The sequence below is a fragment of the Diadema antillarum genome, unplaced genomic scaffold, assembly GCF_040938485.1.
Source record: "Diadema antillarum isolate AM-2024a unplaced genomic scaffold, OU_Dant_1.0 seq00000333_RagTag, whole genome shotgun sequence".
Classification (NCBI taxonomy): Eukaryota; Metazoa; Echinodermata; class Echinoidea; order Diadematoida; family Diadematidae; genus Diadema; species Diadema antillarum.
Window position 1 is genome coordinate 441,998 of NW_027271349.1, and position 26,498 is coordinate 468,495.

The following is a 26,498-nucleotide window of genomic DNA, read 5'->3' on the forward strand; positions in this document are numbered from 1 at the left end:
AAATCATATAATTATGCATACATGCCAACAGATCAAAATTATCAAAATGCAAGATAAAACAACAGGCAGGCTAACATATGGAAGTCAACAAAACTGAATGCACAAAATCATATCTTAATAAGTCCACAGTGACAGTCAAATCAGGCAATTTATGTGTGTATGTTCTGGTAAAATTGACAGAAAATGTGTCATGTTTCAAAAAATTGAATAGGAATTGGTCATAACTTTCTGAACAAAGTTTCTAACTACAGACTATTTGTAGACCAATAACAGTCCTGAAAATTGTGGGTTTTATAGCTTATCGACAGATTATCAATATAATTTGTTTTGTTTATCTTTCTTCGTCTGCATTTTATGTAGCTGCATGAGTTAATATAATGTGCTTCCAACAGCAGAAAAGGTACACCGATAATGAAATCAATTGAAATCACCCCTATTATTTTCTTTGTGTAAACATAGCCTGGCAATAAAGCGATGACATTTCATCTTATAGAGCTCATCAAATCATGAAAATCTATGTTCTGTGTTTTACAATCCTCATACATGGAGAAATGAAATGGGAACTGTTAAATGTCAGTTATTGTTATAATTGCCCTATACCTTGATAATCATCAAAAGAAAAAAAAAAACTGAATCGTCATCTAGTTCACACGATAATTTTTTTCTCTCTTTCTCTGCTGTAGAATTGCTGTCACGTTGTGGACTTTAAATGAAAAGCCTAAGAGTAGTTATCTAGTTAGCAAACCTTCCCAGGAAACATAGAGCTATATCAGTTTTGGGATGTTATTCAGCATTACTGTGCATAACATAATTACCCTTTGTTTAACATTTTACATCTGCAAGGATTTCAGATATCCCTGAAATCGTTTCTCGGCTGAATCTCAGTGAAACCCTTACAAAAATACAAAAAGCTAATTTTCTGTAACAATGACCATCAGAAATTGTTAAATATCAAAGAACATGCCATTAAAAGGAACGTGAAAGATAATTTTTCTGATTTTGATACTTTAAGATCTAGACACTAGTAAGAGATGAATTTCACAATCATGAAGATTACTCCAAACAGATCTTCATCAGGACTCACAATTTTGCCTTTTACTTTGCTCCAAGAAATGGTTTACCTATTTAAGTCCAAGGTATTGCATAAGGCAAGTAGTGAATGTTCTTCGTTTGTGCAATGGAACAAGTTTTGCATTTTGTTTACGTTAAGATCTTCTTTTCAACTCAGCTTCAACTTCTTGAAAAGAGCATCTCATCTCCAAACATGTGTGAATTTCTATATCATCTCCCTCATGACCATTCACTGTTTTTAAATAGAATTTTGAAGTAGTTTTACATATTTACTTCACTGTGATATTGGGAAGGTTTGCAAACAAGGATGACTACTTTTTGCGAGAACATGACAAACAAAAAATGAAAACATAAATATAACACAAAATCAAAGGATAAACTAAAAACAAAAAGCATGCAAACCTTGACTGCTAAGGGAGTGGTTAGAGCGAGATATTCTGGAGGCAAGCATCTCCAGGTAGCTGGCAGGCACCCAGCCCTGTTCTCCGGTGGTATGCTTACGCACCAGCCACCAGCCTGCCGTACCGACCTTCTCGACGTCGACGACCTCGCCCTCCTGAACGGCCAGCTCTCCAGGCTCCACCACGTTATACTCAGCTAACACCACGTACTGGTTCATGTCCACAGGCTGGGTTGGGGGGGGGGGGGAGGGAGACACACATCAATGACTTTCAAATTACAACAGCAGTGATTTGCCCACACTCAAATTCAAAATGTTGCATGTTTGCCTCACTTTAATCAAGTTAACAAAGACCCAATATCAGAATCAGTTGATAAACATGAGGATTATTGTAGTTTTCATTCAAACAATGTGGAAGAAAGTAATCATTTCAAGGAATAATACATGATCTATTTATTGATGATAAATATATCCTCATCAAATCATTTTATTCAATACTTTGCACTTGAAATAACAATAGGGAGGATTTCATATAGTGTACTTACAACATTGTTTGCAGGCTTATGTAGGGCCAGCTTAAATATGACAGCCACCATATTATCAGATTCCTCTACTTTTTCTGATTTAGAAGGTTTTATAAGACTGCGACAACATGTCATATCACAAAGTCAAAGAAAACAATATGTTTACATGGATTTAGAAGGTTCCTAAAATTACGCTGCCATGAATATTAAAAAACAAAAACAATGTACTATATTACTCATTATTTGATGACATCAATTTGACACTGATCTATAGAGTTACTTGTGCTTTCAATGAAAGTCTTGTGAAGTAAAGGTCAGCCGACACTTATATGGTCTCAGTGGAGAACTGTTTCCTACAGTGTAGCTAGAAGCTGACTGACATGGCTGAACTCTACTCTACCATTTCAAATCCTTGGTTAACCTGATACAAATCCTAAATAGTTATCCTCTAAGACATCTTCTATAGAAAAGGCTAAAATCTGGTCATTATGGGTACACCAAGTGTAGTTCAGTCAGAGACTGGTCGCATACAGAGTCCCTGGACCTAATCGAGCTGGATACTGCTTCAGGCCCAGTCCTGGACCAAAGTCCATCCACAGGCTGCTCTCATACCAGGTCCTGGGCCTAGACCAGGCAGAGGCTGCTCTTATACCTTGTCTTGGACCTACAAAATGTAGCCCAGCTACAATAATGTAGAGACTACTCTGATACCTGGTCCAGGACTTATTCAAGCTGGAGGCAACTTTTGTTGAAAGATCTTAAGACTGAATCCAGCAAGAGACTGCTTTCATATCTGGTCCTGGGCCCATTCCAGCAAGAGACTGCTCTTATTCAAGGTTCTGGACCTAGTCCAGTAACAGACTGCTCTTATTCAAAGTCCTGGACTTAGTCCAGTCACAGATTGTTCTTATTCAAGGTCCAGGACCCAGTCCTTTCACAGACTGCACTTATTCAAGGTCCTGGACTTAGTCCAGTCACAGACTGTTCTTATTCAAGATCCTGGATTTAGTCCAGTCACAGGCAGCTCTTATTCAAGGTCCTGGACCTAATCCAGTCACAAACTGCTCCTAATCAAGTCCTGGACTTAGTCCAGTCACAGGCAGCTCGTATTCAAGGTCTAGGACCTAGTCCAGTCACAGACTGCTCTCATTCAAGGACCTGGACTTAGTCCAGTCACAGACTGTTCCTATTCAAGATCCTGGATTTACATGTATAGTCCAGTCACAGGCAGCTTTTAGTCAAGGTCCTGGACCTAGTCCAGTCACAGACTGCACTCGTACCTCTGACATGACATCTCTGTCTAGAAGCTCATCCTCAGAGTCTGTGAAATCTCCGCTGGCCCAGTCCTCTGAGTACTCCTCCTCATTCTCCATAGAGGGCTCACTGGTCAGCGAAGGGTTGGCACTGCCTGCAGACGATGAATCACTCGTTGGGGAGGGCATGGGCAGGCCATTGTTGTTGGCTGCATTGGTATTTGTCTCCAAGTGGCTGTTTTCTATGACAGGCTTCTGTGAGGCTGAAATTTTCCTCCCTTAATAGAGAAAAAAAAAAGAGTCATAACTACTGAAATGTGTAAAACATACTTAATTTGTAAGTATCAGCATTTATTTGAGAAAATAACAAGTAGCATTCATATTACAAAATAGTCAAGATATTTTTGAGAGACTGGACATTCAAGTAAGTGGGAATACTGGTAAATGTTTTTTTTTTTCAATTTTTAGGCATGTAAAATGAAAGCCAGAAATTTTAGAAAGGTGTGGAGCTTGCACCATTATTGCTTTCCTCTTATATCTTGGTCAAAGGTAAAGGTCATTTTTATTTTTTTACTGGTTGGCAAACTGCATTGCAAATCATGCTGCAAATATCAGAAACATGTTTCTCTGTTTGAATCCGAGGGTGAGCTCATACGACAAGGTGTGGTAAGCGGGAGGCAATGGGTTAAGGTGAGCATGAGAGGATTTCTTACCAGTCTGTTCTCTGATTGCTAGTAAAGCTTGTCTGACTGCCTTGATCCACGCAATCTTGTCTCCTTCTGATGGAGCCTATAAACAAATCAATCAAGAAATGAAAACAAAAAGGCACAAAAATTATTGCGGTAATGCTTTGATTTACAGAAAAACATCAATTAAAAAGACACCCACATGAACACAAGCCACTAATGAATTGTGAAACTTGTAAAGTGTAAATTCTATTCTTGACCTCTGTACAGTATTTCAAGGCAAAGCAACTATAACAATGAACAATTTTCTTTTGGTTTCGTCCACTGAGATCAGATTCAGATTCATTTATTGTCCATATAGGAATTTTTGTTGCTGTTGGCATATATACATAATAGGAATATCTACATACATAAATACATACAGTGTATATACAAACATAAATACAAATATTCATGTACACAAACACAATTATAAAAAACATAATTTACACTCACAATACAGTAAGCACATACATTACTACCAATTTGTGATTTACTATCTTGGTCTCACTGCATTAATCTTTTTCATTCTTGTGTTGTGATAACCTGTGTACACATGTTAGCTGCCAAGCTATCTTACTTGTGACCTTTTGACAATGACTTGCAAATTTTGCATGGATGTGGTCTTGGTCATAATCATCATGTAGTTTGGATCAGGGATTGCCCCCCCTCCCCCCCCCCCCCAAAAAAAAAGGAAAAAAGGGGTGACCAGATTTATCTTATTATAACAGCAGCCACTCTCACATCTTCTTGCAATCTTGACCGATTTGGGGCATCCTCCCTCCTCAAGCCAACCTTACCAAGCTCCTCTTCCACATCTTTTTTTTGGTCATCCTCGCTTTCATGGCTCACTCATGTTAACCCGTTCTATACTGAATTCTTAAATGCCCATAGATTTACTACACAGGCCACCAGGTTTCTGTACGGAACAGGTTAACCTCTAGCCCTCTCCTCATAACACAATCACCATCCTCCTTCAACACATGCCCCTATCACCGCACTTCACTCACCCTTGCCACCTGTTCCCACTGATTCCTTCAACCCTGGCATCTTAATCATGTCCTCATTCTTAATGTTTTATCCATCAGTTTCATCACCAAACATCATTCTCACTGAGATATGAGCTTCCTTTAATTCGTCTCCCTCTACAAATGAAATTTCTCGGATCGCAACTGCTGATCTGTAATTTAACAAACTTGTCAGAAAAGGAACCACGGGACTCGAACATGTCATCCACTGCTTTCCGGGCAGCGGCACTACCACCAGGCTATCCCTGGTTGCCGGCAGTGACATGATGAACTTGGAACAAATTCTGGCATTGTTATGTTAAGTACTGTAAACGTCAATATTTTCGCGCGATTAATTTTTCGCGCTGAGCGGCTCGAAAACGTATTCGCGGGTTCTTAAATTCGCGCTCCGCAGCAGGTTACTTTACTGTAGTACACATTCATTGCTTTCATCCAAAGCCTCTGCTACATAGCTTGCTATGCCAGCGTTCGACAAGCGACATAGCGAGCGGCTCGACTGCGAGTGCAAGCACTCAAATACGTTGTACAGCTGTGACTGTAGTACCGTAGTCACGGGGGAATGTAGCATCGGTGCGTGCGGTGCACACATGCATGCTATACAGTATACAGCAATCTATCGTCTCTTCGCACAGTACTAGTAGCGTAAACATGCCTGTACATTGTACTACGTAGCAGTATCATCGATGAAGCGCACACAATTCATCCCGTTCAAAATGTGCATAGAAAATTGTGAAGATATATTCGCGCGTTTTTGAATTCGCGCTAGCCGAACGTAGCGCGAAATCCGCGAAAATTAATGTACCGCGAAAATTTCCACGTTTACAGTAATCCCAAGGCAGACAAAGCAATAATGCATTAATGCCTTCACCTCTCTGCTTAATAATCTATTGCTATCATTTTTATTATTGCTCAATTTTCAGCCCTCCTCACATATGATGCAATACCACATTATGTCACAATATCACAATACCGTTTCCTTCTTTTTTTTTAATGATTTACAGACATGGTATGATAACTTACATGTATTTCCACTTGATGATTTGTCAATATCATATCCTTTACTTTTAGTTTTCATGCTTTTGGGCATTGAATTTATTTCCCCTCTTCTACATTTTTACTTCCTTGCCCTCTCTTCTCCCATCTTGCCATACTCAATCTTACACGTACAAATCTCATTTCCTGTGGTACAATACTCTCACTTATGCCATTATTGATGCTCAGGTTTGACATGTATTAATATCACACATTTTATTCTCATGTAGGCTTATATCATCAGTGTTATTTTAATTTCATCTATGAGTCTGATGTAAAGCAACCATACCAGCCTTCGAGCTGCTAGATTGTTATCTTATATTTGCACAATAAACTATATTGAATTGAATTGATGCAAGTTAGAGACAATTACGTACCTGAAGGATGTACACTTCCACTCGGCCTCCAAGCCATAACTCAAACTTCTTCTTGTCACCCTTTACATGCTCTGTTAATCCCAAGGTGGTGGTCTGACAGAGATAAAACAAACAACAGCAAACACAAAAACAAAAGTGGCATTAATCTTCCTGCTAAGCTGACAATAAAATATCTTAACATGTTGAAGACGAGTCCTGAGTATACTCAGGCAAGTGTCTACGAGAAATGTGTGTTGTAGCGAAATCAGCCCGTCCTCAGCGGGTTAATGATGTAAGCAAGTACTTGATGAAGATGAGTTTTATCAAAGAAATCAGAATAAAGAACCAGAGGATTTGACAAGGTTTAACCCTATTCCAACTGGGGGGGTCAAATTGACCCCTCCTCAACATTTCGTGCCACGATTCCGCAACGTGCAAAGATTCTGCCGCGTCGTTTCATGACTTTTTTCATTGAAGTCTCCCGCATATTTTGAGACCAAATTTGCGACGTCCGGGTACACTGTTCTGAAGTTACGTAATGAATTGCATATGCATGTCAACCCAAAAACAGCTCAAATTCATGATATCATGTGCAAATCCAATGCAAATTGTGTTTTTTTGTTAAATTAATATAAATTAGATTATTTCAACTTTAAACCATTGAAATTAATCAATTCTAATGTAGATAAGCTTGAAAAAGTGCCTGCAACAAATTTTGGCAAAAAAAAATAGAAAACAAAAGGTCGAAAAAACAATAAAATACATAAGGAATTAACAAAACAATAAAAATCAAAAGAAATTGATTTTGATTTCACTATTTTTTTACAAGAAAATTGTTTGATGTGTCTTGAGGAACTCTGACACAAAAATTTAGGGATCCTTCAGTCATTTTAATGGAATTATAAATGAAAATATGATTTCATGCGTAAATTTGCATAATTAATTTACTAAAAATAGAAAGCCAATATTTTTCTTTTGTATGACCATGTAATCTTGTAGTTGACATCCGGCTCTATCTTCAGGCAAAATTTTGCGGCGATCGTGCGATCGGCGGCCGAGATCTGAAGGGGGGGTCAAATTGACCCCCCCCCCCCCCCCCCCCAGCAAAAACTTGGTCTCAAATAGCCCAGTTAGAATAGGGTTAAAAGTTATAGTTTTATGCACAGACCCAACAAAAGCCTCCTTGACCTGCTGCACTTCATCATAATACACAAATCCTGCATCATTTAACCCGTTGAGGACGAGACGGCCGAGATCTGAAGGGGGGGTCAAATTGACCCCCCCCCCCCCCCCCAGCAAAAACTTGGTCTCAAATAGCCCAGTTAGAATAGGGTTAAAAGTTATAGTTTTATGCACAGACCCAACGAAAGCCTCCTTGACCTGCTGCACTTCATCATAATACACAAATCCTGCATCATTTAACCCGTTGAGGACGAGTCCAAAGTAGGGCCTATACTCGGGCAAGTGTCTATGGGAAATATGTGTTGTAGCAACATCAGTCCGTCCTCAGCAGGTTAAGAGACCCATGGGTGAACAACCACAATTTCAAGGTTTCAAACTGAGAATCAGATTTACAACTCCCGAAACAAAAAGATCTTAAAGATTAGTAGATACAGCAGAAGAAAACTGCTGTATCAGGCCAAGGAAATAATTTTGACAAGACATAGTCCTAAAGAAGAGTGACACAATAAATGTTGAATGAAGTACAGTGGTGAGGAGAGAGAAAAATACTGAAGCTTTTCACATACTGCAATACTGTTTTTGTAGGCATAGAACGTCTTGTCGCGAATGTCCCCTCTCCTCTTGCAGAAGAGAACGGCCTTCTCATAGAGGAAGACATGGCGCTGCATGCGCTTCTGCCGGATGTCTTTCAGGTTGTGTCGGCTCTTGTGCTCCGTCCACATGTGGAGGGGACCCTGCATCATTAGCTTGCCAAGGTCTGACAGCTTACCCTGGATACAGGAGGAGGGATGTGAGAGGAAGGGAGGGATGGAGGGGGGGGGGGGGCAGGAGAGGAGTAGGAGGGAAGGAGGAGAAGTAAGGAGGGAGCAGAAGGGGGAAGGAGCTTTACCATTTTCATTGCTTTCATGTTGAATATGTAATTATGTAATATGAAAGTAGTCAAAGGTCAACAAAAGTATGTCAGAATTACTTCTGTGACACACCAGTTTCTTGGTAAGGTCTAAATACAGTCAAACCTGCCTTAGCGGCCACCTGTCTATAGCGGCCACTGAAAAATCCCCCCAAGAGAAAAACCCTATTAAAGACCCTGTGTATAGCGGCCACCTTTCTAACGCAGCCAGTGGCCACAAATTTTGTTTCCCGCGGTAGATTTTAACCTGTCTATAGCGGCCAAAGAGCCGATAATTCAGCGTGTTTTTCTGCTTTGTAGCCGTGCCAGTCATTCATGGGCAACGTTTAGTGATCGCCAGTATTATTCGCCATTGCTGCATTCATCACTTCTTCGGTCATAATAATGCATTAGTGTTTAGCGTTCTTAACGACTGTACACATGCTGATGTGCAACAATTTCATAAACACCGGCATTGTTCAATGCATGAAACACACATGTGCATGCATACACACATACATGTACATGCGATTACTTATAGATGTATACAACGATGATTCATGTACATGTCAGCAATGCACACAAAGTTGGATGACCTGTCTATAGCGGTCACTTTTTTTGTCTCCCTTGGGTGGCCGCTATAGAGAGATTTAACTGTACTGTTAGGCTTTCAAATAAACATAACTTACATTAAGATAAAATTAAACATGCAGTATGTTATTTTGCACAATTCTGAAAGTTGTCAAAATGAGAGCAATATTGCTGTCCCTTCATCCAGTAAGGGAACAATAGCCCATTATGAATGGAATCCTCAGTTGCTAAAGGGTTAAGGGTAACGTGTCAATCAGTCGCAGCAAAAGACAACTCGACACAAGAATCATTAGTTCAAAAGTTTGACTTACATCGTAACCTGTGATAGCCACTTGATGCATGGAGTCATTGACATATTTGAGTACTGTTAGCATGCAGTCCAGTGCAGCTTGCAAGTCTTCCGCTCCTTTCTCTAACGACGAATATCTCAACATCTCCTGTACGCAGGCAAGACACCGGAAAGATAGTGCGGATGAAATGCTGTAGCTGCTTCACAAAAATATCAGATTCAGTTAAACATACAACTGCATGAGTATAGTAAATAGCTTGCAACCTTTGATTGTTGCATTCAGGTACATCCAAGTAACTGCAAACAACAAGACACAATCATACACTCATTCCACGGTATGAATATATGCAAGAATATATACCTCATCTCAGAAATATTTGTTTTTCACTTGAACACATTTATCTTTAGAAAGCTGGGCTCCTTGCATTGTCATCTTTTTTTTTTTTTTTCTTTTGAGTACCAGTAATTGATTTTCTTTCTTTTTACATAATCTTACACATAGAAAATTATTAGTGTAACAATTTTGTACAAATTTATCTCTAAACACATTTATGGTAACAAACATCATGATGACAGAAAATAGGAGTCAAGGAAAAAAAATCATAGAATACAATGACTTGTAGTGTTCTACTAAGTTTCAGCATTTGTTTGTTTCCTTGTTTGTTTTCATTTTTTCTTGGTTTTTTTTTTCTTGGGTTTTTTGTTTCAATTTTTTTTTTCAGTGTTTGTCTTTTCAAGAATACCTTGAGAAGAAGCTGATACTTGGTTATCCTTTGGACTGGTTTCAGGAGGTATGCACTGAGGGGTAACTTGTGACCCAGCAGCTTCTGACATTCCTGGGAAAAGGAAATATGATGCAACAAACAGACAGAGACAGACAGACAGAGAGACAGACACACGGACAGACAGAGAAAGAGAGAGAGAGAGATAGGATAGGGGAGAAATAGAAGGAGCCACTCAGAAGTAAACAGATAGACAGCGTAAAAGAAAGAAAGATGAAAGATATGTAGACATATAGAGGAGATATATACAGAGAGAAATTAATAGATTGACAGATACAAAAACAGATAGATAGATAGATATTGTAGATAGATAGGTAGATAGATAGGTAGATAGGTAGATAGATCGGTAGATAGATAGATAGATAGATAGATAGACAGATAGAAAGATATATATAGGTAGATAGATAAGTAGATCGACAGACAGACAGATACACAGACAGATAGATAGATGGATAGATAAGTAGATAGATAGATAGATAGACAGATAGATGGATGGATAGATGGATAGATAGATAGATAGACAGATAGATAGACAGACAGATAGATAGATAGATAGATAGATAGATAGATAGATAGATAGACAGATAGATAGATAAATATGCACAGAGGGAGAGGGAGAAAGTGGAGCCAGGTCATTGACAATAGAGAGATGGAGAGGGAGAGAGAAAAAAACATAAACATGTCATCAATACAAGCATACTCATCACAAAGGGAACAAACAGGCCGGAATCATTAAAACAATTAGATTGATTAACAGCACATGTTTTGACATCCAATTTCTATATGTAACAACTACTTTGACAAGGTAATATCACAGACTATTTTTTTAAAAGGATATTTTAAATCAACAGTAGAATTTTAACAAATTTCATGAGAGAAGTGACTTACTTGAAAGAAAGTGTTGTTCTGTCCACATTCTCTCCTAAGAAGCTCAGACCTGGGCTTGTTTTGGCAATAGTGGCTGTACAGACTGTCCAATTCATCTTTCTGATAGGGTGAAACAGGAAAGTGGCCAAAAGGAAAAACAAAAGTCATCAAAACTAGTCCAAGATAAGTACAATTATAATGATATCTAGTGTCATTCTAGTACATGGCATCTTTTATGGAGATCAATTTTTTACCATGATTTTCACTGTCATCTACATACATATATGAAGAAGAAGTGCACAGAAACAATTTCAATCAAATTTGTTCTAAAATCCAGGGGTACTGCACATATTTCTCATCATGTTTCACTTTCACATCAAGAAGAGCAAAATCTACTGACCATGCCATGATCACATATTTGCCAACTTTAAAAACTCAGAATAGGGACAATTTGGAGTACCAGTACTATCTTTAAGAAACAGGGACACTCTTGAATTTCCTATGCATTATTACATGCAGAAAACAAAAATAGGAACAGATTTAAATAAACAGTTCAAAGATGGCATTCTAGACTGCCAAAAGTAGGGAATGTCCCTATTAGACAGGGACAATTGGCAAGTACGTAATAAGTGGCAAAATATTAAAAAAATCAATTTACTTCATTCAAACAAAAATATATGTAATACAGAACATAATTACAAAGTACACATTTAACAAAGAAAAGTACTCACCATATCTACAAAGCACTTTCCAACCAGAGTTGGGGTATTTCTGTAATTTTCCAGCTCGACAAGAAATTTGCTGTGGAAAATGCGAAACAAACTGCACTTATTATAATCAACAAAAGATAGGGCTTTTATCACCTGAGTTACACTCATTCCTATTCTATCATCAATATTTGTTCTGAGTGCAAACCTGCAAAAATTCCAGTTCCAAATCATCTTTATCATTCAGAGACATTGCAGAGATTATTTGGTGATTTTCATGATATAATACAAAATGAAACATAACCTCATCTTTCACTGAAAGGATGACAACTCAAATGGAATTTCAAGATTAAACTGATACATATCTTGAAGAGTGAATTACTACTTGTAAGAAACTGAGACCAGTATCCCTGCTGTCACCTTTCTCCTATTTCCTGAATCATCTTCATCATCATCATCATTAAGATCACTATCATCATCATCACCATCATCATCAATACCATCATCAACATGACCACCATCATCATCATCACCACCACCATCATCATCATCACCATCACCACCATCACCATCACCATCACCATCACCATCACCATCATCACCATCACCATCATCATCACCATCACCATCACCACCATCACCCTTTTCCTTCAGTATCAAAGCTACAAACGTTATAAGGACATTCTCTGTTCTCTTTCATCTCCACAAATAAGTCATTTATCCATTTCACAGAAGAGCAACAACATCATCATCCGCCAAACCTTTTGTGGAAGTTGTAGAGTTGCTCCCAGTTGGCGAAGAGCACATCTGCCTTGCCCTTCAGTGAGGTGGGAATGTGATCAGCGAAGTCCGGGTTGTCCATCTCCTTGATGTAACCAGTCAGCACCGCCTCCAGCTCCTTCACGTAGATCTTCTCCGTCTCAATCAGCTCCTTGATGACATGCCTGTAGTCATGGCAACACGTTAAGAGTATTCAAGATAAGAAACATAAATTGCTGTTGATATTGTTTTTGCTGTTTTTCCCTAAACCCGTTGAAGATGAGCTGATTCTGCTATAAGACACATTTCCCACATGCACCTGCCCGAGTATTCTTGGGACTCATCTTCAACAGGTTAAAACATGGTTCTGATGGAAATGGCACTTCCAGTCAAGGTAGCCTCAAGAAAAACAATCAACTAAACCTGCCCCTTCTCATGAGATATTCTTTGTTCATTTTTGGATTTCTATCAAATCTTATCCACGTTGGCAGTCATTGAAGGAGGTTTTCATCTAGTGAATGTTGGAATGCCAGGACTCTACAACATCATTGTGAAGAGAGATGCATTCACTAGAGATGGAGCAAGACAACAAAAGAACAAACAAACACACAAACAAACGAAGACAAGGCCACCTCATGCATATCATTACTAAGGTGCAGTAGTTCAGCCTTAATACTGTCTTCACCAATATGCAGGACAAATAAAAAAAAAAAAACTACAAGGAAATCAGACATGCATGTAGCAGCAAATAGGGACCAACTCGGCAGCAAAAGATAAATTTCTGACATAAGGCTTGTGTGTAGGACAGCCACACAAGGCTGATTTCTTCTTCTTCTTTTTTTAGTGCTTAATGAAATGTTTCATGAGCATCAAACAATAAATGCTGCCAGAAAAACCTTACAATACAAATAAGATTGCTCCCTTGCTTTGGTTTGTATAGTTGCAAACATAAATAAACTTAACTTGCAAACCACTGGCTGCAAAAGAGGGTATGCTCAGAAAGGATAATACAAGCATTATGCTAAACTTGTAAGCATGGAAACTGTAATGCAGAATTAGATCAAAAAGCACACATGAAATAAGACCTGCCATCGTCTGTAAAACCATGCTGTGTCTACATTGAAATATACAATACATGCATGGCAAACTTTGCATTCTTTACATCAAAACGGGACAAGCTACTGTTGATAAAACCGCTCTCCTTATTTAATGGTTTCCGTAAAGACATCTGACCACAAACCTAAAAAAAAAAAGAGGGAAAAAAATATATCTACCTACAAAAACATGCAGAAATGTTCAAAAAAATGAAAAGAAATATATCTTAAGGTTTCTGCATACTCTGCCTCCTTGTGATATTAGGTCATGTATTGAATACATGCTCATGAATATTCATAACATTTTGATCACATGACAGCAGGCTTCCGCATGATTTCGTCACATGATATGATCACATGATTCCAGCGTGCCTGAGGCATGCACAAACAGGACTGACCTCAGCTTAAACTGAGCAAGTGACCTAAAGGAGTTTGAGTTGTTCTTCTCAAGCACGAACTGATGAAAGTTGTTGTCGGGGTGATGTGCGAGCGTCTTTGGACACACCCCCATTTTCATGAGGAATCTAAGTGGACAACGGTCGGGGCAGACAAGGAAAGTTGAGGACAAGTCGTAGGAAATAACACACAGAAAATATTTTCTGCTTTCCTTTTTTTTGTCACTGGTAATCTACAATAACACAAAGACACCCAAACAACTTCACACATACATGTACATGCATCACGTGTACACTATCTCTCATGCCAGCATGTACAAATTGTATTGCCAATTCATTTGTACATATAGGACAGCTACTTTTGAAGATATTACACCTAACTTGTATATTATTGAACTTTAGCAATTTAATTAATGGATTAGTTCTAAATAAATCAAAGTCAACATGAGGTGTGGCTCCTACTTTCCTTGAAGTTGGGAACATTTGAAAGCTAAAATTAATCAATCTTGGTTACATGAGTCTTTGGCTAAAGCAAGGATCCTTGCAAATAAATAATTGTGACAGAGATATATTGATCTGCCCTCTGTTGTGTATTCTTGAAAGCCAGTTTTGTGAAATGCCATGATCCAGAGAGCAGTCACAGCCCATTACGATGTAACTATATGAAGAGTTTGTTTGCAAAAACCGATAAGTCCATTTTTGAAGATTTTGAAGTACGGTCTCTGTCATAAAGTACAAGATAATACCATTTAAATGATATATTGCTCACTACATATAAAGGTACATTTTTGAAGTTATGGTCAAAAGAAGCAAACATTTTCTTATTATTCTCTTTATTTTTCTTGACCTTTAATCGCAAATATCTCCATTTGTCAAATATGGACTTACCGGTTTTTGCGAACAAACTCTTCATATATCCAATACCTTCGTTTACTTTGACATTTGTTGTAGACCAAATTCAGGCTGTTCTTTTTGTGCTACATTGGAAGATGGTATTGACGATGAAACATTATTAGATGCAAGGTTTTGGGCTCTGTGTTGACATATTTAGAAAACATAACTTGACAATGGCATTTCCCATCCACACCTTTGCAATTAACAAACAGCAACACTGTTGCCATGGCGATGCTCCCATAATTCCTACCTGCGCTTGTAGCTGAGTGAGTTACAGTCTGTCTCGTCCTGGAACTCATTGTCGCTGCCGTAGCAGATGGTTTGCGACTCGTCACGGATGATTTCAATTTTACGGTCCAACTGAGAAATTTACGAATGAGAAATGAATTCAAGATGAGAACCCGACAATGTCAACATCTCTGTAAAAACTTGGCAGACCATTAGGAAATGGATGTACCCATGGCAACTTACATCAAATTTGTACATGCAAAACTGCACACAAGTCCCTTAATTTTCCCAATTCAAAACATCATGCACTAATACAGAGACAGAGGGGGTGGGGGAGAGGCATTGAAAATAAAACAGACAAAGAAAAAAAAAGAGGTGCATAAAAGACCCTACGCCTAATGAAGATGTAGAGGTAAGTAAACTATGAAGTCTTTGTCATGAAATGGGTACGACTGAAAGAAAAGGATTGACATATGACAGTAGAGATATGCTAACAACCATCTTCAGCGAACCCTTTGAAATAAACTATTACTTTATAAAGAATGTTTTTTAACCCACTGAGCATGGGCTGATTTTGCTACAACATGCAGATTTCCCTTCAACATGAATTTCCCATAGACACCTACCCAAGAATACTCGGGACTTGTCTTCAACAGGTTAATAACCACTGCTTTATTTTGCATCACTCCATATTTTCACAAGAAAACCTTTGATCCACTCCTTTAAACTTATTTTATCAGCGGTGAAATGTTTAAAGACACAAGGGAAGGGGCACAAACTTGTCTCTGGGGTTTTAAATTAATGGCTACTGACCTAGAGCTCCACAAACATCTAGACTAGACAGACTACCCTGGCTGACTTTGACCCTTTGTATGTTTGGCCTCTCACTTTTATTTCTTTATGACATCACAGTGACGCTATGATGACATCATCATCATCTACACAAATGATTTTGTTTGAGAGATTTTAAAGCTAATCTGCTGGCGAATCATGCCATCTGTTGCAGCCATCATCTCTGGTCCGCCTGCTCCAGATAGATGAATGGCAGGAAAATCTTCATTATGAATTCTCAGGTAGTGAGAGAAAAAGTATCATCACATGGTTTGTCGCCCTCGTGAGGCCAGTGCAGGTACAGGGTTGTACTTTCCACCCCCATCAACGCCTTGCATCATTACAGAGGATATACAGCAAGCCACTCTCTCTTTTACTGCCAACTTTCTCGTCTCACAGGAGACTAGAATAGACCTGATTCTGAGTCACTTGGCAATAAAAACTTGATAGCATCTATCACGGCTCGTATCCTTTCCTTCCCATAATGCACTGCCCCCCGACGGTGTTTTAAAAAAGAAAGAGAAGAAAAGTGAGGTGTCCGAATTGAGAGTAGGTGTATGCAAGAGACCTGCTTCTTTTCTTCTTTGTTTGCAAACTCTTGAAAGTTGGCCTTCCCTTCGTTAAAATGTGATTACATTCTTCCTTCTCCGTAGGCAAGCTGTTCACTGTTTTTCTGTCTTCGCTTTGGTTGTTCTAATCTTTATCAGTCTGCGATTTCGTGTTTTTTTCTCTCGTCTGAGTTTGATGAATAGTGACACCAGGTAGTGGCGCAATTCTCGATACACTACTATTAAACCTTCAATATCAAGCCAACATATCTCTGAGTTAATTCCTGCCAGAACTCGTGCTTCTTACATAGTGCCATAATCCTGGCATAATAACAGAATCTCTCTATGTGATAATCAAATCTGTTTTTCCAGAGAATGAGTTTGAACAATGCCCTCTCAAGTTATCAATGAACTAAATTTCAGTTGGGTCAAATTTTTTCATTTTCGCTAAAATGATAGACACTGCATCATTGATTGCATAAAACATATTTCTACATCAGCAGGTCTACCATCTTTACTTTCTACGCAGAATTCATTAACATGTATATCTTTGATGAGGTTGGAAGGGGTTCAGGGGAGCTGTGTGATTTCAGACTATCTCATTATAAACCACAAAGTTGTATGATCTGGTCTATAAATACAATAATAGATTTCACCCTGAAAAAATTGGTCATTTAAATATTCTTTAAAGGCTTCAAACGATTTGCAACTAAAAATCGCTAAGCATCTACGTCACATCGTAGACATGTCCTGAAGCATGCAACTCGATTTGACCTTTGTGAGCGTAGCTGGTGGCATTATTGTCTTTCATATCCAAAGAATAGACCATAGGACTTGATATCAAGTTATCTAGCTCCTTGCCTTTTCTGAACACTTCTTTTTTCTTTTTTTTTTTCTCTCTCTCTCTCTCTCTCTCTCTCCCTTTCTGTAATCATCCATTAGAGTTTATATCTGCACAAGGTCGTATCTCCCCAGGTGATTTTAGTCACTCATTAAAATTAGTGACTTCCCTGGTAGACAAGAACAAGGAGAGTTATAGAAGATTGAATGTGGAGGGGGGGGACTTAAACTATCACTAAATATATATGATGTATAAATATATACTCTGATCCGTTATCAGTAGAGTAGTTGTCATGTAAACTGTGAACATTCGCACACTCAATGGCAAAGGAGTTCTCTATTATAGGGTCACACTATGTATAGCAAGTATGTTAATGTGCAAAGCAGCGAGTGATGTCATTTCATGTTAAGAGAGGGAACTTCAATCGGATTACAAAACCTGATAAGCTTGAAAACATTGCAAGAAAAATGAAGCAAAAACTGGTATGAAGTGTTCTTTAACACATATTTAGAGCAGACTAACTTCTGATGTTTAAAGAAGGTAGGACAAACTTATTACGGAAAAAAAAATATACTAAAAATGAAACATTGTATCTTAGTGGCATCAAACCGACATGGTATTGCCATGCAGAGCAAACAAGTTCACTGTGGAAAATAAAACCAGAGATAAAATAAAGAGGGTGGTATAAAATGATCCAAACTCCCTCATTTTCTTTCTCCTAAGTTAATGCACAACACTTTCAAACCAGAGAATTATGAAGTTTAAGAGTTACTATAAAGTTAAGCAAACTTTAGGAGAAACAAAACAAGAAAAAAAGAACAGTAGATGGCAGGAGTTAGAATGTGATAAATCATACCCTCCATCACTAGGGCACTCTTAACAAGAAATACACATCAAATTAATGGCTAAATTCACAATATTTCACCATACAAAACTAGAATTTAATTTCTATTTTAGCAGACAGACCCCAAGACAAGGACTATTCAGCATTGGCAACAACATACAATACTTGGCAATGCCACGACTTACCACAGATTAATACATTATTGCCTGTTTCCTAATTTCAAAATTCTTGTTTCAGTGTTGTGAATTGTCTCCCCCTACCCCTTCCCTCCTCCTCCTCACCACCCCCCCCCCCCCCCCGAAAAAAAGTAAAATAATGATGAGGAATGAATGTGAGAGTGAAGGAATCCCTTATCAGCTGTGACACACATCATTCAAAGTTTTTTTTTTTATTTGTTTGAATAAAGGAAGAACAGGCATCAGTGGTTAGTCCACTGAAACATTCTTCACTATGGATTACCATTTCCATGGCAACAGTGTCCTGTATCACTTTCACAAGGAGGCTTTGGTAAGAGATGTATGTGTCTTATAAGAGGGTCAGTGAGAATGGTGTCGCATGATGCCACAAGAGTTCATGGATAAGGCCACAGAGTCAATGTCATAATTTGAATCTTCCTCATCACTTTAAAAGAATGACAACAAAACAGCAAGGAATTTTAACAAATGCATGCATATCTCAATGTAGTATTTAATTGTGGCACTCTTGGATTAAGAATTAAGAGTCAAACTAGAGGTCAGCCACAGATGAAATGAATAATTTCCCCTTCAATCTCTCAGTTTCAACTTCTCCCTATTTTTCTTCCTAAACGCATAATTGATGATGGCTTGGAAAGTATTTATTTATACACCACCTAAGCTCATAATTCCTTTGTCGCATCCTGGTATTTCCACAAGAAGCCATCCACTAGATTTAAGCCATTCACTCCTGAATTTCCTAAAATCTTCTGTCTCTACTGAGTGTGATCTCATCTGTAACACCAATCAAATAAACACGTCAACAGGTTTCGTCTGCTCTAATCAGTATGGTCCACATTACCTGCTGCTATATGGGATAAGAACCATGACTGGCTATTGGATGACAGTTTGATAGTCTAGTGGATATGACACTTGTCTGGCAATCAGGAGGCTTAGGGTTCAAATCGCACCCAAATACATTAAAAAAAAAGCACCCTGTAAGGCCCATGATTTTTTTTTTTATCATGACTTGTACTCAAAAACACTGAAGAATCACCAGTGATTACTTACAAAGCTTCAACTTACATTCAATTACACTTTAAATCTTAATCCCTTGAATTACTTCAGGTCGTTTATGCTCAAGTCCTTCATTCAAAGCCTTTATAATTACACACCTCAGCCTTCATAATGATGTCACCATTGTAACTCACCATCATTCCAAGGCATATCAAGCTAAGTTACAGGTAGGATAAAAATAAGGAGCTTGTTTATCCCAGGATGTATACTAGATGTCTACTCATCATTTTGGAGGGAAAAAGGAAATGGGAAAGCAGAAGGTCTCAGGAGTGCACCATGCCATGTATCACCACGGAAACCACAGGCATGGGATCATGGGAATTAGGAGAGGGTCAACTCATCTCCGTTTGGACGCAGGGGGACTACCTGGACAGAGTGGGAAAAGTTCCTGCCCGGGTCTGAATCACCATCCGCCCTCTCCGGAGAGTCACGCACCCCTCTCAGCACCTTAATAGGGACAATCTGGGGGTGTCATGGCCACTTGTGACGCTACTGGGCCAGAGAGTGACAAAGTGAAATTCTTGTACAGAGTGGGGATATGCCTTTATGTTCCCTTTCTCTCTCTTGCCTTACATGACCTCACTTAACTTGACGTGGGGTCACAACATCCCCGTTAAGATTGTGAACTTTTCCAACAATGCAAATTATTAAAGGTTACAATGCCAATTTGCCATAAGACTCACTATTCACAACATGGTGACAGAATGAATTAAAGCTGGAAATCAGAATTCACTCTTTTGCTTTGCCTTCAAATAATCACTTTAAAGCTAAATAGAGTTGTGTAATGCTAGTCATTGCTTTGCAGAATTCTGGGTCCTATTTCTTTTTTCTAGCAACAATGCACTTTTACTCCTGATACCATAAATCCTAATGGTGCTGACCAGATATTAACCAATTTATAACAGACTTTCAAAATCTTCCTGCTTTCATTCTGTACCTTCAAACAACTTGGTTTGAAATCAAAGAAAAAATTAAAGAATTTACAAAGAAGTCCCAACACAATATATGCAATATTTAACATCAATACACTTGATAATCTTGCCATGGTCCACAGAATACATTATAAGACTGACTCTCCCTCCACCAAGTAGCATTAAGCCTTTGCATGCCTGCGGTGCCCATTGGCACACAAAACCCCTTGTGAATAATTGTACACAGTGTCCATAGTCCCTGGCATGGGTAGGGTTAAGATAAAGTTCCTCGGAAAAGAAGAAAAGAAAAAAAAATGAGAACATGACTGACTGCCGACTAAACCTGGTTGTCATTTCATGCTCTGGTAATGCCAGGATGCATACATGTATGTAAACAATACCATGCTATTGTAGGCTTTTCTAGGCTTGTATCGTTTCTTATAACCAATTGTACGCTATATTGAGAAAAAAAAAGAAATATGCAAAATGAAATCAACTTTGAATCAGCAAGATTAAAAGTCTCTTCTTGATATTCTTTTTTTTTTTTCAGGAAAACATAATGGTTTGCACAGAAGTAATTGTTATGCTCCATGAGATGGGAACAGAAATCACAAAAAGTCATCAGGGAAAAGTGAATGCTTCCTGTCTGCTTTAGGATGCTTCAGGATGCTACATCCTAAATCAGCCAAAATTGGTAATCAGATCAATGAAGTTACAGGGAAGACATTATGAGCCCAAGATTAGCACTTGCAACCTGTAATAAATACAGCATCAATGGGAGCAGCCAATAAAAATGGACTCAGCAGGTATTGCTATGGTATCTGCAGTCATCAAAACTACATGGAATGATTCTTATTTTTCTTTAGGAAATGATGAGAAGGAATATGTAAAGTTAAGTCTTTTGAAAATCCCATGTTTAGAAGAACAGAAAGAATTGACCAAATACCACAACGTCCCATACCGAGATAAAGTAATGATGGTGAAACTATTCTTACCAGAAATTGAAAAAACTTTATGGTGAGGAAAAATGTAATGATGAAAAGATCAATAAAAAATGTGGAGTATTAATTCAGGTGGTATGAGAATGAAATCACTTCAATCGTGTATTATAAAAGAAATCAAAGTGTTTGGGAAGCATGCAAACCTGACTGGGTGGCAAATAAAATGGATGAATCTCACTGAAAGTGAAGCGCTACGGCAACAAAAATAAAGCAAATAACAAAAAACTAGGTTAGATAATACAATCACAAACAAATCTATCATACACGTGTATGTATGTTGAGGAAGGGCAAATCGAGGTAAACAACTGACATGGACTTTTACTTTAATTTGATTATTTCTCTTCATATGTATCTATTTGCATACCTACATGTGACTATGTAACTACAATGTATTTTATTAGTTTTCACAGCTAAGGGGACCTTCATATAAACAACATTTATACAGAAATAAAGTATGGCTGTTGGTACAATGTAAGTAGTTAAATTTCATGGATGTTTGATGAATAGGTCAACTTAATTATAGTGCACAGTGAATGCTAGTTGAATCTCTACATGTAAGCTTGCCCATGGGAACCAAAACTCTCACCACGGGGAGAGCAAAATGGTCAAGTGGAACAAACCATCCTTCCTTTGCTGTCCTTACGTAGTGGTGCACTTGATAACTTAAGGATTTAGTGCGCTCTTAAACCGGTCTTTATAATCACACACATGCCAGATATGGTCCTACTGTGGATACTAATGCCATTGGGTGTAACAAAAATCTAAATTAGAACATTTTCAAAGTGTCATCTCCATGAGCTAAGATCATTCCTAAATTCAAGTCATGGTTATAAACAACTTAACTGTGAAATATGATTTACACATACAACTGTATGACAAAGCAGTTGAGATGAAGAATGTAAATTTACCCTCTGTCCCTTCCCCTTCTTGTTCTTCTGCCTCGGTGAGTGGGGTGATGAGTGACCGTTGGATGGGAGCCCCAGCCTTCCCCCTGGGGAGGGGGAGGGGGAGCTGTGTGAGGGGGACGGAGAGGCCTGGTGGGGTGGTGGAGTGGTGGTAGCAGGAGCAGGGGTGTGTGGGAGGGGCGACACAGGGGCAGTCTTGACCACGGGCCGTTCGAACTTGGCGATAATGTTCTTGAGACCCTCCCGCCGCTTCTCGAAGAGTGCCTTGACGTCCTCCATATTGGTTACAGCTTCCCTCACAAGGTTCTAGGGATGGAGATAGTTTATGGATATCACTAATCCAGTTAACATGAACACAACTCACTCATTTAAGGTTTGTAAGCTACATTCCGTAACATACACTAACTAGACAAGGTATCAAAATGTCTGCAATCCTTGCCATAAAATGTATAAAACATAAATGCAAACAGACATGTTCACACTTACTCTAGCTGGAGATTTTCACATTGTTTTAAGTAATCACTTCTGCCTTTTATTTCACAAAAAGTTAGGGCCGTCTCTTTCATAAATCCTGCACAAACTGTCAAACCAGATATTTTGGCATGCTCAAAACTTTTGTGAATTTCACGAGGAGCCAGGATTCGTGAACTTAAAATGCGCAAGAAAGATTTTGTCTATGCAATGCACAGAATGCAAGAGGCAATTCGCGAATATTTATGATTTTACAGTAATTTGGCAAATGGAATCCTATAAATTGTACCATCGAACCAAAGAAAGGCTTTTTAATCTCTTGGATTGACATTAAAAGAAGACCTTTCATCCTATAAAACATAATAAGTCACAGTAAGAAACTTTCTTCTTTACAGCATGTTCAATTCAAAGTGCATTTTATGAAAGAATATATTGAAGGGAAAGTTTTAAAACTCTCTATCTTAATTTTGAAGTAATGAAACTGAAATCTTAACAAAAAACCCCAACAAATTAACTTGTTTGCTACTTTAGCATGCAGATTTCATCTCTAAAAGTGTCAATACAACCACATAACAAAATGATATCTGAAAATCAAATAAAAATGCAAATGTGATAAAATCAGGAAATAAAAGTCTCTTTTTCATCAAATAGATAATCATTTTTTTAAATTATGAAATGGAGGCAACTTCAACAACAAAATATTCAAATGTGAATGAAAATGATCAACTTAAAGAAATCATAATGATGAAAAAAACATGACTCAAAAGGTTACAACCAAGTCAAACTCATCCTTTGACATGCATTAGAAATGGAAGACCATGATTCTGTTGATGGATATTTACCATTATCAGACTTTAAGATAACAGCATGGGGACACTGATGTACACTTTGTAGGATAGTTTGCCAATCCTTTCACTCTTAATATCTAACATTTAGGATATGACTTCCCAGGAAGTTTCAAAATATGCAGTTGTTATGAAATGTGGTGATACCATTGCCAGTAGTCAGCAGAACCTAGTGATACTGCCCTGAACTGGATCCGCAGCTTAGATATCAACCTATAAGTCTATAACCCCTCACCCACCCCGTTGTATTGCATCATACGACAGAAGAAGAAGCAGAATCACGAATTATACAAAGTGCCGGAATGATTTTGTCGATACAACAGGCAGCCGCTGACAATGTGACGATTTCTTTTTCACTAATTACTATGCTCACCATTCACATATTCAAAATAATGTCAAAAACAGAAATACATAAAGTTTGCAGGCTCTGATTTCAAAACAAAATGGATGATATAATTATAAATATGTATGCAAATATTTCTTTTATTTTCTAACACCACAGAGCAATTTTATTTGTCCCTGAAAAGAGAAAATCTCAGTATTCACACTGGATTCTTTCATCCAGAACATAAAAATCTGGATGTTTCTATGTAAGATAAGTGAATGGACATCATGCGACTATGTGCACAAAAAACAAAACAAAAAAAATCATGCCAGTGTAATGAATATCCAAATATCATGCCAGTGTAATGAATATTCATGCAGAGGGAGGGGCTTCAATTCAGATCTTCACACAGTTATGCGAGTGTCATTGTACAGTGCGACCCCACTAATTACCTTGTGCTGCTCATACTTGGTTGACAAAGGGAGCGAGTGGATTGGATGATGAGGAAATGATTGACAAGGAGAGGAAGGAAAAGTGGGCGGAGCCAGGGATAAAAGAAAGGAAAATAGTTTAATAGAAATATTGGGGTAATATGAGACACACGAGCAAGACAAACTGAGTCTATACATTTATATGTCAGTGATAGGAAGGTGAACAAGACAAAATGTTACATACAAGTCACATACATGGAAGTATCATTTCATTACAGTGTATGTCGCAAAAGAGGTACAGTACCATTGTTTTGCTAACGACAGGAACATCCACATCTTGCAGAAAACAGCTATAATCTGCATACCATTACCTTCAGATCTTCTCTATTAATATCTTTTTCTTTTACCATCAGCGAGGAATATCTTTCACTCAACAGCATGTCTTCCGGTTTTGGTATCAGTGACATGAGTATACATTCATTGGTTTTTCTTAATCTAAGAAAAAAATCCTGTCATAAATATCATGTATAACTTTAAGCCATCCCTATATGTATATATAGATACACACACAGAGAGATTGTATGCATGCATACACAAATCAAAGAAGTAGGCTACTATGAATGCAACTTTAATAATTAGATTAAAAGCAATTAGCACATCAATGAAACATAACAACTCATATAGTTTTCATAGAACATTCATCTTCAAGAAAAGCTCTTTTTTATCTATTTTGTTGTTTTTGTTTTTTTACTCAAAATTGACTGGAATATCCCTTCAGTACTAAAGGAAATTCTGGAAAAAGGGGGTAGCTGGAATGTTCACTGTTTTGTGCACATGACTTATGAATAGTTGTTTGACACTCGTGATCCTACATGCTATCTGTCATATTTACAGGTACATTCTTGTACCCACATTTCTACTGTACAGTTTCCATCTGCATCTTATATCAAAACATAGAGAATCAAAATAGGCATACGAAAATGTGATCCTGGGGAAAATATGAGTGAAACCTTAAACTCATCTTGTTATTCTTTTGCTAATTGTAGCATTCTACAGTAGCCTAAATCATAACAGGCTTAATACTGATAAATAGCACAGCAGTGAATGGCTAGCAAAGCATTATACTACCTTGTACACTGTACATGTTTATTAAATATTCAGCAATATCAGTCACAAAGGAGAGTGCTCCCCCCCCCATCTGATTCCCCGCCCCCTTCTCTTTAAATCTTTGTTAAACTCTTTGTATCAGAAAATGTCCCGTTCAGAGTTGGCTAACTTGGATTGATGTCTTCTTGGCAGGTGAGTCTGACTACACACTCAGATATTTTTGGCAAATTTCTCCAGTCTTGCTATTTCTTTATACATCAGCATTTTTCATGGAATTCCTGAAATACTTCACCATCATCAAGTAACAAAGAGAACATCTTCTCGACACGACTGTAAGGTAGCATCTTGAGGAAGTACTTAATAAGTTTAAATGAACATTTCAGCACAGTTTTTGGTTGGTTTGATGAGCAGTGTCATCACCTGGTCCCACAAATTTGATTACGTGTAAGGAAGAGCCATTTGCTTGTGTGAGTAACACTTCTTATTAACCCCTGGAGTACTGAGTACTCATTATGATTTACTAGACAAGGTAAAACAAAATCTGCAGAGAGATATTTACTTTCTACATAAATATTTCAGCAATATATTGATTAATAAAAATCAAGCAAAACACCCCTTCTCCACTATTTGCTTAAAGGTAGGAAATGTTAATGCAAAACAGAATCAAAGCTTATGGTCTTATTATTTAATTATCCTCTTGAGTGAGGTTGTGCACATGTACTTTCAAACAGCGGAAAATTTTCTTAAAAAAAACAAGAGCCATGCATTAAAGATCCCACACGCAGATTCCGCCACCTGCAAAATTTTTAAGGATTTTACATTCAGCTGGCAATCTTGCATTCCCATAAACTTACAAATGTCTCCTTATTAGTCAGGCATGTAATCACAAGAATTAGAAACACCGAGATCTCACAAGGCACTCAATACAGCGAAATTAGTTCACCATTATACCACAGTGCTAACTTGGACAGACACAAAGGATATAAAGATATGTGACCCGCTACAACAAAAGGATCCGAAAGTCGGGGGAGGACGATTTTCTGAAAATGACATGAGATTATTCCCTTATTCTTCTTCTTTGATTTCATATTTAACACGACTCATAAAAGTACTTGGTTGCGG

At 38.0% G+C, this 26,498-nt stretch overlaps 1 protein-coding gene across 3 annotated transcripts in view; it reads right to left on the reverse strand.

Annotated features, from left to right (window-relative positions):
* LOC139730771 (guanine nucleotide exchange factor DBS-like) overlaps positions 1-26,498 on the reverse strand; it is a 187,805-nt gene that overhangs the window by 8,421 nt on the left and 152,886 nt on the right. For all 3 annotated transcript variants that reach the window (XR_011710939.1, XR_011710940.1, XM_071641633.1), the window contains exons 12-24: positions 24,291-24,305; positions 22,201-22,503; positions 15,089-15,198; positions 12,458-12,640; positions 11,721-11,790; positions 11,011-11,109; positions 10,084-10,176; positions 9,363-9,488; positions 8,138-8,341; positions 6,411-6,503; positions 3,962-4,037; positions 3,276-3,526; positions 1,474-1,699 (exon numbers count right to left, since the gene is read on the reverse strand). Coding sequence is in view for 1 of the 3 variants with exons in the window: in XM_071641633.1 (XP_071497734.1) it covers positions 1,474-1,699; positions 3,276-3,526; positions 3,962-4,037; positions 6,411-6,503; positions 8,138-8,341; positions 9,363-9,488; positions 10,084-10,176; positions 11,011-11,109; positions 11,721-11,790; positions 12,458-12,640; positions 15,089-15,198; positions 22,201-22,503; positions 24,291-24,305 (1,849 nt within the window). In the remaining 2 variants the exon portion in view is untranslated. The remainder of the gene's footprint in view (positions 1-1,473; positions 1,700-3,275; positions 3,527-3,961; positions 4,038-6,410; positions 6,504-8,137; positions 8,342-9,362; positions 9,489-10,083; positions 10,177-11,010; positions 11,110-11,720; positions 11,791-12,457; positions 12,641-15,088; positions 15,199-22,200; positions 22,504-24,290; positions 24,306-26,498) is intronic.